Raw genomic sequence first — 12478 nt, 5'->3', positions numbered from 1 at the left:
AACTGAAAATTTCTAAGGGTAAAACTACAGAGCTAAAACTTAAATATGTTGATTGCATAAGTATGGAAACCCATTAACTTAACACTGGTGGAAGCATCTTTGGCAGTAATTATAACCTTTATTGTCTAGTCTGTACCTTATATTTTTATTCTAGAAAATCTCAAATAAAAATCTGTTAAACCGTACAGGTAAGTTAATGAGTGAAGAAAAATATTTAAAATGAATTTACAATGCATTGAATTTGTAAATGAAATGCTTTTAATTTAACGTCATTTAAAAAACAAAGAAACAACAAAACAACAATGAAGCCAAAAATCTGTCAGCCATAACAATGAATAAATGAACCAATTAAACAAAACACTGTGCAATGAATAACCATCAGGAAATCTAAATAAGGAACAAAGTCAAAGGAACAACATTTACTGCAGTTCAGTTGCATCTATGGGAACATGACTCATGCATTTTCCACACTGTGCACTACCCACCACTAACAGCAATTTTCCTTTCACATTTTACATAAAATTGGTAAACATTAACTCGCATTTATGTGTCTAAAAACTACAAATATATAAACATTTGACATGTTTAAAAATGTCTAATTTTGGGGGGATTTTAACTCTCCAGTTGAGAGTGAAACCTTAACAAATACACTCTATTAACATGCATTCTTATGGGAAATTAGTTTAGAATGTTCTCATTTTTCAGTTACATGGCATATTTCAGCATCTGTGCATTTAAATTGAGGACTGCCTGTATCTCCTAAACAGGATATTTCTACTCCAGACCTATTTATTATTTGCATTCCTGTTTACCGACTGATAATTTGTAAAGCCAAATTATCAGAGATGGACTGGCTTTCTTCACCTCTTCCCAAGATTTGTTTTTCATTAATTGCCCCTCTTTTCGAACACGAACCAGGGCACCTTCTCTGCGGAGTCTACATCCTCTCTCTTTGTTTACCAGGTGCTCCAATTTCCATCCATAGATGTGCTGGTTTGGTTAACTGATGTCTCTATATTGTCCTTGTGTACTGTGTGTTTGTGTCCAGGGTGTAGTCCAGCCCTATGCTTCCAGGATAGTCTCCAGGTTGCCTCTACTCTATTTTGGAGTAAGAGGCTTTCTGATAATAGAAGGTTGGGTACACACCCTCTTGAACTCTGTGCCCCCCTGGTTATAGACCTTGGGCTGTCACCCCTCTGTAACGTTGGCCCTACATAAGCAATTACACAATCGATTTCCTTAAAATAAATTTTAAGACAGCTTACTGTTATTATGATTCTTACTGACTTTTATGAAAGCATTAGCACTGATCAAACACATAGGTCATGTGGGTCTTTTCACATTCATCAAAACTGTACTTTATGTTTATCTATTGAACTTGACTTCCTTGCTGCAGCAGCAACCAATAAAGCCAACTCACAACATTTCTATGAGATTCAGTTCTGGCAACATACTGTAGGGCTACAGTGTATAGCATGTATACACACCTTTGCATTTACCAGCATGAAGTTTCAGCTTTTTATTTTAGATATTGTTTTTTTAAGGTCACTTTTAAGAATCTGGCTTCCAGACCCTATTCTTTCCATCTTCATGGTGTTTATGATAAAATGCAAAATGAGCTTCATGGGAAGGCTGGAGGAGACAATGAAGAGGCTGTGCAGCCGAATGAGATACAAACATACAGCTGGAAAGTCACCAGGACACAGGGTCCTTCTGCAAAGGAGTTTGACTGCAAAGCCTGGGCATATTACTCCAACCTCAATATGGTAGGTTTGCTTACGGCTTTTATCGAAGTATCGAAGAACATGGCTAGACCATGGAAACCATGATGTCCTAAACATTGAAAGAAGTTGTTCAAAATTTTCTGGCCAAAATTACATATGTTCTAGGGGAGCCTTCTTCATAAATTTCAAAATGGGAATAATTGTTTTGCTTTCAATTAGCCTTTGAAACTTTATCCTTTTTTATTTTACCACATTTATAAAACACTAGGCTCTGTTTTCTGAAGACAAAATAAAAATAATCTGGAATAGAAAATATGATTAATGATAAAACTTTTGACTCTTTGGAAACTTTGGAAACTTCACAAAGCTCCAGCTGCCCCCCATCCCAAACCCTGAATTGGACGACCATAAAGCTCTGAACTTGATTTGAAGGATCTTGTTGGTTTTGGAGTTGGTTTTCTGGCACCCATATACTTGTGTATTTTTGTGTGACAGGAGAAGGATATCAACTCTGGCCTGATTGGTCCTCTGTTGATCTGCAAACCCAATACCCTCAGCAGGGTTTATGAGCGTCAACTAGGTATTCAGGAGTTCACCCTTCTCTTCACTATGTTCGATGAAACCAAGAGCTGGTACATGGATGAGAACATCAAGAATTTCTGTTTGCCACCCTGCAAGGCTAAAAGAAATGATCCCCTTTTTCAAAAGACCAACACATTTTCTGGTAAGACGATAGTTACAGTCATTACAGTAAAAACCTAATTTCAGCGGGATGAATGGTTCACAATGCAGAAGGCAGTTTTATATCGGAAAGTTTTTGTGTCAGAGTTTTAAAAAGAAACTATGTTTTTCACCAATTTCCACCAATGTAGGAAAATGTATTCCAACATTTTTTATTTACATTAGTAGATTCAATTTACATGAGGAAAAATAAAACAACATTCTTATTGTAAGGTTTCATTCAGGCTTAGTTAACTGGTACCGTTCTATACAAGTCATTTGTATATTACAGCTTTAAAATATGGAGATCGAAGGAAGTAATCGATCAAGAGTGATCAATATAGGAAATATTTATGACCTTTTATTACTTATTTGGATGAGTACAAGAGACCTGCCGACCTGCTAGAGGCAGCCAAAGACTTTTGTCCTTTATTACATAGACACACAGGGTTGTAATTAGTTCATGTTTGATCATTGGTGGTGTTTAATTCCACATTCTTACATGGGGTTAATTATTGGTATGTTTGGGAATATGAAGGGCCTTAGAGTGATAGCTGGTGATTGTTTTTGGTTAAGTAGCAGGCTGCTAGGTTTTTTTGCAGTAAAGACTTGCAGATCTTCAATAAAGCCTCCTGCACTGCCCAGTAATGTCATTGTTAGTTTTTATGTGATCAGACACCTGGTGCCATCAGTTTAAATGTAGAGTCTGTTGTAGTTGGTTGAATATATGTCTAAATGAAAGTATTTTAGCTTACCTTTTAGAATAGGAAATGCCTCTAAAGAATGTTAGGCATGAACAGCATACTGGCACTGAACACTGGACAATCCCTCTATGAATGTTGACTAGGTTCTTATTAGCCTTTGGTAAATTATTAATTACATCATTAATATGAAGTTTGTAAATGAGAGATTATTTGGCCCATATCAAGTTCAAGTTTATTGTCATTATACTCATACACAGGTATATGGTATAACCAAATGCTATTTAGCTAGCTCTAAGACAGTAAGTAGTACAAAAAAAAACAATACAATTGTATAAGAAAAGAAAGACAGAGACAACAGGGAATGTGCAAAACAACAACGGGCAATGTAACTCTTTTGGTTACTAGTTGCTAATTGATCTGAGGATCTCATCCAGACATTTCCTGAGAAAAGAATAGTATGAACTTTGACAACATGGCTGAGCAACTTATTCCAGATTCCCTCAACCAACAGGTGGCTCCTGTTCTCAAATATAAAGGCTGTAGAAAATACCTTTCATGTGTCAATAAGGCATTGACTAGAACCAAGCACTCTTTTGTGCTTTTAGTTTAATCTAAAAATAATTATCCTTTGTGTTAATATTAATCATACACAGAAATATAATGGTTTAAGGGGGTGGAATTTTTGTCTGATCTTCACTGACCAAATCCAATCTGTCAATCCAATCCTCTTCCCTCAGCGATCAATGGGTATGTTGCAGAGACTCTCCCAGGCCTCGTAGTGGCACAGTATCACACTGTCCGTTGGCATCTGCTTAACATGGGCAGCAGTGGTGAAGTTCATTCTGTACACTTTCACGGGAACCCCTTCACAGAACGAACTGACCAGGAACACAGGATGGGAGTCTACACCCTATATCCTGGTGAGGACACTTTCACAAAAAATAGAAGTACATTTAAGTAAGAATGGAAATATATAAATTAATCACGATTGTGATTCAATTTAATATTCTGCATCTTTTTTTATGTTATTGAACTTGTACTACTTACAGCTAATGTTTCATTCATTCCATTTGTGTATAAGTATGGATTGGAAACTAGAGTAAGACTCAACTCATGCTTTAGCTCAGAATGCCTTTTTCTTCCCAGGTGTCTTTGGAACAGTCGAAATGAGGCCAGCAATGGTGGGAACCTGGCTGGTAGAGTGCATGATTGGTGAATACCAGCTGTCAGGAATGAGAGCAAAGGTCCTCGTCTACAATCCAAGTATGTAATCTTTGCTATAACTCCCATGTGTTTCCACATTCCTGTGAAATAAGGGTAGTAAATTAAGAAAGGGGATAATCATAGTATTTTGAAAGAGTTGGCTGAAGGGAGATTGTATTTTGCTTTAAATTCCATCTGCAGGGTAATTGTATTTGTAATTGGATTTTTAAAATGACTTTGTAAAACAAAATATACTGTTGTTGAGGCAGTTTCTTCCAAGGTTTACCTGAAGGTGTCTCGCTTCAGGATGTGCCCAACCTCTGGGGATGCAGACCGGGAGGATAACTGACTCTCAGATCATCTCCTCTGGAAATTATGGTAAGGGTTATTGATCAGGTCACAGGGGAGATAAACACAGAGGAAGGATGTGCATTGGTGTTCTGGAACACATCTTAAGAAAGCAGGAAGCTCCTCTTGGTTTTTCCAGTGGGTTTTTCATATAAAGTAATTCATATTTTGACTTTTTGTAAAGGACATATAATGCAGCAATAGTTATGTGGCAAGCATACAAATCTGTCAACAGAATGAAGTGCACGTTCCAAAAAGTTGTTTTGTAGAACAAGTTGTGTTTTGTTGAAGTCTTCCCTAGATTCGTCTTAAGATTTTTCCCTAAATCTTAAGTAATAAGAAATTACTTAATTTGAAGGCTTACAGACTATGAGATCTTACACAATAATTAGCCTCTTAAATTTTTGTAAGTGCCTTTCATTTCTGTTCTTACAGATGATTGGAAGCCCGGGTTGGCGAGACTGGAATTGTCTGGCTCGGTTAATGCTTGGAGTGGACTGGACAAGACGTCATGGATTCAGGTAAAGCAGTAAAAGAGAGAAGATCTTCTTTAAAATCAGTATGACAAATAAAGAAAAATAAAGCTATGCCCATTCATCAGACTTTTTATTTCTAACAGAAACCTTGAAGCAAACATAATTACAATATGTAACTTTAGTTTCTTTCAAGCAGTATAAGAAACAACAGCAAGCATCAGAATGAAAATGATTAGTAGAAAGGAAAGAAATTCATCACCTTAGAATATGGAGTCTCTACTATTCAAGTGATCTGGCTACTGAAACAGGCTCTGACATGATGGAAAAGCCCAGTTTATGCAAATCGAATGTTTAAATTTATTACTGTCATTTTAGGTTGACCTCTTGAAACCAACAATAATACATGGAATCAGAACCCAGGGTGCAAGACAACGTTTCTCAGAGAGTTTCATTTCTCAGTTTGTCATATCTCACAGCTTGGATGGTGAAGTGTGGAAAACCTACAAAGGGAACAGCACAATTTCAGAACAGGTGAATTTTCCAAAAGGCAATGTACACACAGTTCATGCATGATATTTTGGGAAGGAACAGGCCCAGATTCAAATTTTGAAGAGGTATATAAATCTGTTCATACTTCCACATTTAGTTATTATTCTAAAATAATTGGTAAATTAAGTATATTTTATGTGGCATGTGTCTTATGTAATGTACATTTACTTTTTATATTGCACTCTTGTATTTATGGTATACAGTATACTGTATATTTATATTTATCCTTTTAATTTGAAGCTGTTCTTTAATGTTTAAAAAAAATCCTTTCATGGGTAAAGATAAACTGCAGTTTCTGGTGCTTATAACCTAGTCTCGACTAAAAGCATATAATGTGCATATTAAACAAAGAAAGTGTACGTAAATGAAACAAACACATAAATGTGACACATGCTTCTTAAATAACAGGCAGTGATTTTTCAATGAATAACAATGAACACTTTTTAATGAACACCATTTCCTTGTTGGTGTTAATTTCTTTTGCCATTTCCTCACTTTATCACATTTAAGTATTCAGTTTTTAGTCATATAGAAATATAGAAATGTGTAGAGACTGTATGTGAAGCAGGGTTTGCCTTCTTCCGTGATATCACACTCAGAACACAAAATGGTGTACACGGCATTTTAACGCTCTCAGAACTAACTCTCTCTATGCATGTGCAGCATGTGAACTGTGAATTCCTCTTTGTGAGTCCAAAAAAATAACAGAAATAGGTTAAAGATAAAGAGGTCAGTAGCCTTTTAAAGCATAACAAGATACATCAAGTATGCAACTGTCAAACTCCCTCCTTTTTTATAATTCCTCATTTCTGTGTGCTTCTTTCAGATATTTGGAGGAAATTTTGATTCCTCAAGTATAAAGGAGAACTATTTTTCCCCTCCTATAATAGGCCGCTTTATCAAACTGCATCCCGTGAACTTTCAGAAGCGTCCCACACTTCGCATGGAATTAATTGGCTGTGACCTGAACAGTAAGACCTGAAAATAACTCTGCAAAGATGGAAGAGTTGTAAAGAATATTTACTTAAAGCTGTAATTGCTTCTTGAGTTGAAAGGACAATATACTTATCTACTTGCTGCCTCAGGTTCAAGTGTGTCATGGTAGCCAATACACTTTTCACTCTATTTTAATTTCTAAATATATTTGCATTTCTGAAATTAGGGAGTTCTGTTCTTGGTAATCTACTGCCGATTTTAGGTCCCATTTTGTGAGTGAAATGAAATTTTGTCACAAATTGCAAGAATAATTCATACTTGTTTTTTTCCTTTAAATGCAGTGTTGTTGTTGTTATTGGTCTGCTTTCTACCAAAGGTTTTGTTATATAGCACATTTAGCAGTATTTTATTTTGTGTGTCTGAGAGAGGTGGACATCATGTCTTTTTTTTACTTCATTAGGCTGTTCATTGCCCTTGGGGATGGAGAAAGGCCTGATTCCTGCAAATCAAATCACTGCTTCGTCATTTTTAGATGCCACATTTTCATCTTGGAAGCCTTCTTTGGCTCGTTTGAATTTAAATGCAAGAGTCAATGCTTGGAGACCTAAGGTACTATATTTCTTTGTTTTTATTACCATCTCGGCTGTTTAGTCTTTTCTTCAAAATACACTGCCAGCTGCTCTTTACTCTGTCAGATCCGCGTGTGTGTTGCTGGCCAAAAGAGCTACTGGCAAAACAAAAATGACTCCTGTTCGTCCACTTCTGGCTTACTCCCTGACTTACCCTTAGCGGGTAGTTTCCAGAGTACTGACCATTGGAAACCAAATCCCAACTATTTCAGCTGGTAACACACTGGTTATCATTACTGCCTCGCAGTGCTGAAGTTCTGGGTTCAGTTTCTGAGTTGGAGTTTGTGTGTTCTCCATCCTGTGACAGATCCCCTTGGATGGTAGCCAAGCATGGGGAATCTGCAACTAACCCCTGTGTTTACCTTAATAAGGCAGCTCCCAAACCACTATTGCTGTATTAAACCATTTTTATCCTAAATATGGCCATTACTCCATGCCTCCCTTAACATTGTTATATCTTAAAAATGAGTACCAGTGGAATACCTCACCTGGTCAATCTCATTGAGGCCAGTCAGCCCTACCTGTCTTCCTTCTTTCCAGAGAGCTGCTGCTCTGTGAGAGACTTTCCTCTTCCCTCTTCTGATTAACCATTTTGTCTAGGAGATTCCCTGCTCCTAGACTACTACCTCCATAACCATGGAGCCTTTCGCTACTAAATAATGTCTCACAGTGAGATTGAGTTTTCCCTGAAACACCACTGGCTGGCTCACTTAATCCCGAGTAGATACCAGATAGAGACATTTGACTCAGACAGCCCTGTTCTCTCATTATAGTGATATGCTTATTAAGTGATACAATTTCTCATTCCCCTCCAGAGCTGTTGCTGGAACCAGTTTGATCTTTTTGTCTTGCTGCCACACCTAACAGTGAGGGTCTAGCTCCCCTTAGCCAACCAGGACTGTCCGCTCACTAAACCCTTAAATAGAGAACACTGGCTTCACATGCAGACGACACCAATCTCCTCATATCGTCTTGCGTATTTGATCATTTCTGCCTATACCTGGAGTGTCTCACCACCGCCCTCTGGCGGCTTAACCCCATTATCTGACACTCCACATCCAACTGCCCTGTTACCGAGGACAAATCCAAACTCATATGCTGGCTTCTAGAAAACGTGGCCCTGGTGTGTGTGTGTGCGCTCCCTGCGAAGGACTGACGTCCCTTCCAGTTTGTATCCTGCTTTGCACCCATTGCTTGTTAGGATAGGTTCCTGCTCCCCCACCACCCCGACTGGGATGTAGTGGTTAGAAAATGGATGGACGAATAAAATCTAAACGTTCACTTAGTGAACCATTTAGTGCTCTGTGTTATTATTTACAGGTATAGTATTAGGAATAGTATTCCTAATCACTGAATTGAATTGAATCATTGAACATAGGATGTGCTATACAAACAAAATACTATACATTCAAAACTGAGATATAGATAGCAATAAAGCAAACAAGTGGTACTAGATATCATTACATACAGAATCATTGTGTCATTGCATATAAAGAAATAGTGGTTAGTTTGTATTTAAAGTGGTCTGATATAATGCCCAGGAGCCCTTTCATTAAAAAAAATCGTTTCCTAGCTTTTTAGCTTACAAACAGCAGGAAGCCGTGTGGCCCTTACTCCTTTGATGGCTGATGTCCATCAGATATCTCTGTGATCGTTTGTTTACTTACAGGAACACAGAGTATGCTGTTCCAGTTGTTTCAGTAACACAGAATATGTCTTTGAAACAGGCCAATAACCCACACGAGTGGCTCCAGGTGGACTTTGCTGAGATGAAGAGGATCACAGGAATCATCACCCAGGGGGCCAAGTCTTTTTTAAGCCACATGATGGTGACGGAGTTCACGATTTCAATCAGTTTGGATGGGGCAGCCTGGTCGGCTGTTCAGGAAGACATGAGCTCAAAAGAAAAGGTGCTGTTATCTTTCTACTACATGTGTTTTATATATACAGTATATACAGTATATAACATCCCCTTATATGAGATATTTGTATATATCCACAAAGGTGTGTAACTTATACAATAACATATAAGATAATTGGTCATATACAATTTCTTGCATTAGGAATTCGCAGATTTCAACATTTGGCAACTTGAATTGAATTTCTGTTTTTTTGTGATTTGTATTCATTTCATATGTACATTAAACATAAGCCTGTGGGAAAGAACTATTGATTTAGAAATCCTAAGCTATACTGCCTAAATAAATCCCAGACATTTGAGTAGTAGCACTAGTAATTGCAACCAGAACAGTGTAACTGAAAAACAGAATACAGGTTATAATGGCCACATGTAGATAAACTATCCTGCTTTATTTATTATATCTTTGTACTTTTCTCATAACTCTGTGTTCTGGAGTCCATTAGCCTGTAGACAACATTCATGTAAATAAAAAACTAATTTGAATAAATAAAACATTTACATTAATGTAATTATAAAGTATATAATCCATACAGATAATGCAACCTGTTGTATTTTTGTCTATTCTGTTTAGAAGAGTGCAGTGTCTGTTTCTCTGTGTCTACTCGATTACTAAATCAAATTTCTATTGCTCACAATTCCTGTGATACTCATGACACCTCCAGTGGTATAAGACTCAAATACGTATGCAATTTGGCAAAGATTAACTCTGCACCAATCATATCACAGTGCTGGGATTTGCTTTGACACTTGCAATTTTTAGCCTGTGTGATATCAATTAAAACAACATACAGCATGTTAAAAAAATCTTGCTAATATAAGATAGTTCTCCTGCTGCCTTTTCCATCATTTTGAATTGTGTTGGAATGGTCTGTTTCCTTTTCACGATTTGAATCAGACATTGACAGCTCATGTCTGTAGATATCCTTTTTTATCAGCACCATAAATGGAGAAAGAGAAACAGCTACCAGTCACGTTTATCACTAGGAAACAATGACAGTCTTTCTCGTAAAAACACAGTTCCATTTGTCAAACTATGTCTTTCCCGTCACAAAAAAAAACAACTAATAAAGCAATGTATAATTGGATTATAGGTAAAAAAGGGGAATCTAATCTTGGAATTAACAAATCTTCACCAATCAGACCCTAGAGGCTGATTCTCAGGAAGCAGGGCTTTTTTTTTTTAAATGTCATTTTAATTCTATAATGTTATATTCTGCTTAGGAGGAATAAGAATTGTTTGGTTTGGGGAGTTTTGAATGATTGTGAAATGTAGATTCAGTGTTCTAATGGTAATACAAACATTGTAAAGTTGCAGAAGAGTATGAATCGAATGAACTTGAGGGAAGTACTTTTTCCCTAATGTACATTTGATACAGGATTATGTCAGAGATCTGTGTCCTATATTTTATATTTAAAGGGGTGAAATTTGTAATCAGAGTAGCTGCTGAGTGATATAATATTGTGTGCTTCTTTCTGTTTTTTTGTCTAGGTGTTCCAAGGGAATACCAAAAACCAAGATCAAGTCCTGAACACTTTCGATCCCCCATTGTTTACCAGATACATAAGGATTCATCCTAAAGGCTGGTATAATGATATTGCCTTAAGAGTGGAGTTCCTGGGATGTGACACACAACAGTGACTTTTTTAATTTACTACAACAACGAAAACATGTTTTTTTGAAGCTGCATACTATCTAATGTACAATCTTTATAACTTTATAACACAGTACTGCTCAGATCTGTCAGATCAATGTTATAATGGAAGAAACAAATAATCTTGTTCTTCACAAAAAGAAAGCTAAAACCTCCAAAAATATCATTTTCTATGACAAAACATTAGTGTGTTACAAAGGTTTACTTCAAGGAAAATGTTGCCCATAAATTGATATATTTGTGTATCTGTTTATTTTCACAATGCTTTAATTCAATGATGTGTTTGTTTGTTTTCCATTTTGATCTCCTAGTGTTTGTTCATTAAGCTGAATGTTGTATTTGATAATAGACGGGCTTAAGAACAGGTTTCTGTTTTTCATATTTTATTTAATTTATAAACAATATACTCAGAAGAACATTTTTAGCCAAACTCCCAGCTGCTTTTTGCTTTATGAGCAACAATATGTAAAGAAGTGACACCAACGTTCTTCGGCTATTGGATCCTTTGTAATTTCTTTCCTTCTTCTTAAAATGGTTTTAGGTTTTGTTCATATAGTTCAATATTTCTTGAGCATTTTTACAAGTTTGGCTGTATTAAGTACATATTTTATAACCTGCTGCACTCAGTAAATGAAAAACTAAAAATGCATTGCTTCTAATCTTCATTTCATAGGGGGATAACTACATTTAGATCTACAGCTATATCCTGTGTAGTATCACTAGTTTAAATAAAGCATATGTATGCAGGGAATTTAAATGAATTTGAAACCAGTAGATGCTATGGCTTCACTACATATTATTAATGATAATAATTGTACATAATTAATTAAAAAGTACATTTGAATGTTTTAATTGTATGCTTTCAGGTGCTAAAGAGAGATTAAATTGAGAAGCTTACAGTAGATTAATACGGGAAGTGGCTAATGCAACTGGCCACAGGATACAGTATGTTTATTGCATTCCAAAGTAAATTATGTCACAAATCAAACTGCTGATGTCACAAACTGGAAATATATTATGCAAATTCTGCATAATACAAAAACTACAGCTTTGTGTTGGTATTATGTTAAGACTGTCTATTTCTATTTCTTCTTAACAAAGCTAATCAAGTATTTTTCTGACAATCAGAGTTTCAAGACATTTTTTAAAATGCATTATTTTGGAAGATTTCTGTGGCTTATTGCCCTTTTAACACTACCTGTTGCTGAATGCTCAAGGCCTGAAGGCTTGCTTAAAAAGCACTTTTCAAAACCCTGTTTCCTTCCAAAACTGTTGGCCTTAAGAAGAGATGAAAATGTGTCCAAGCGGAATGCCATCCTCTGCACAGCCTCACAGGCAGAGGGACCTGGGATAACAGCACAGGTAGCTTCAAGAGAAAAATTTCACTTCATTAACAAGGGCATAAACAACGATAGTCAACGCTCAGGTAAGGCAGGGACACAGACCTTAATTATTATTGTCCATCCATTTTCTAACCACTTTATTAAATCAGGGTCACAGATGAACTGGAGCCTAGCCTGGTAACCAATCCACACAAGGCAGGAGACACTGGGATGCAAGTCTATCACAGGCCACACACGGACACAGACAAACTCACACCATGACCAATTTTTCCA

At 36.5% G+C, this 12478-nt stretch overlaps 1 protein-coding gene across 1 annotated transcript in view; it reads left to right on the top strand.

Annotated features, from left to right (window-relative positions):
- f8 (coagulation factor VIII, procoagulant component) overlaps window positions 1-11511 on the top strand; it is a 28717-nt gene extending 17206 nt beyond the window's left edge. Inside the window, exons 15-25 of the mRNA XM_069193429.1 lie at window positions 1545-1766; window positions 2220-2448; window positions 3886-4068; window positions 4295-4411; window positions 4658-4729; window positions 5135-5220; window positions 5551-5706; window positions 6551-6695; window positions 7121-7269; window positions 9017-9199; window positions 10700-11511. Of these exons, the coding sequence (XP_069049530.1) occupies window positions 1545-1766; window positions 2220-2448; window positions 3886-4068; window positions 4295-4411; window positions 4658-4729; window positions 5135-5220; window positions 5551-5706; window positions 6551-6695; window positions 7121-7269; window positions 9017-9199; window positions 10700-10849 (1692 nt within the window). The 3' untranslated portion in view covers window positions 10850-11511. The remainder of the gene's footprint in view (window positions 1-1544; window positions 1767-2219; window positions 2449-3885; window positions 4069-4294; window positions 4412-4657; window positions 4730-5134; window positions 5221-5550; window positions 5707-6550; window positions 6696-7120; window positions 7270-9016; window positions 9200-10699) is intronic.
- The last annotated feature ends 967 nt before the right edge of the window (window positions 11512-12478 follow it).

Source organism: Lepisosteus oculatus, chromosome 8 (assembly GCF_040954835.1).
Source record: "Lepisosteus oculatus isolate fLepOcu1 chromosome 8, fLepOcu1.hap2, whole genome shotgun sequence".
In the NCBI taxonomy this organism is placed as follows: domain Eukaryota; kingdom Metazoa; phylum Chordata; class Actinopteri; order Semionotiformes; family Lepisosteidae; genus Lepisosteus; species Lepisosteus oculatus.
The sequence above is the reverse complement of the archived record's forward strand: the minus strand, read 5'-3'. Positions and strand labels throughout refer to the sequence as shown.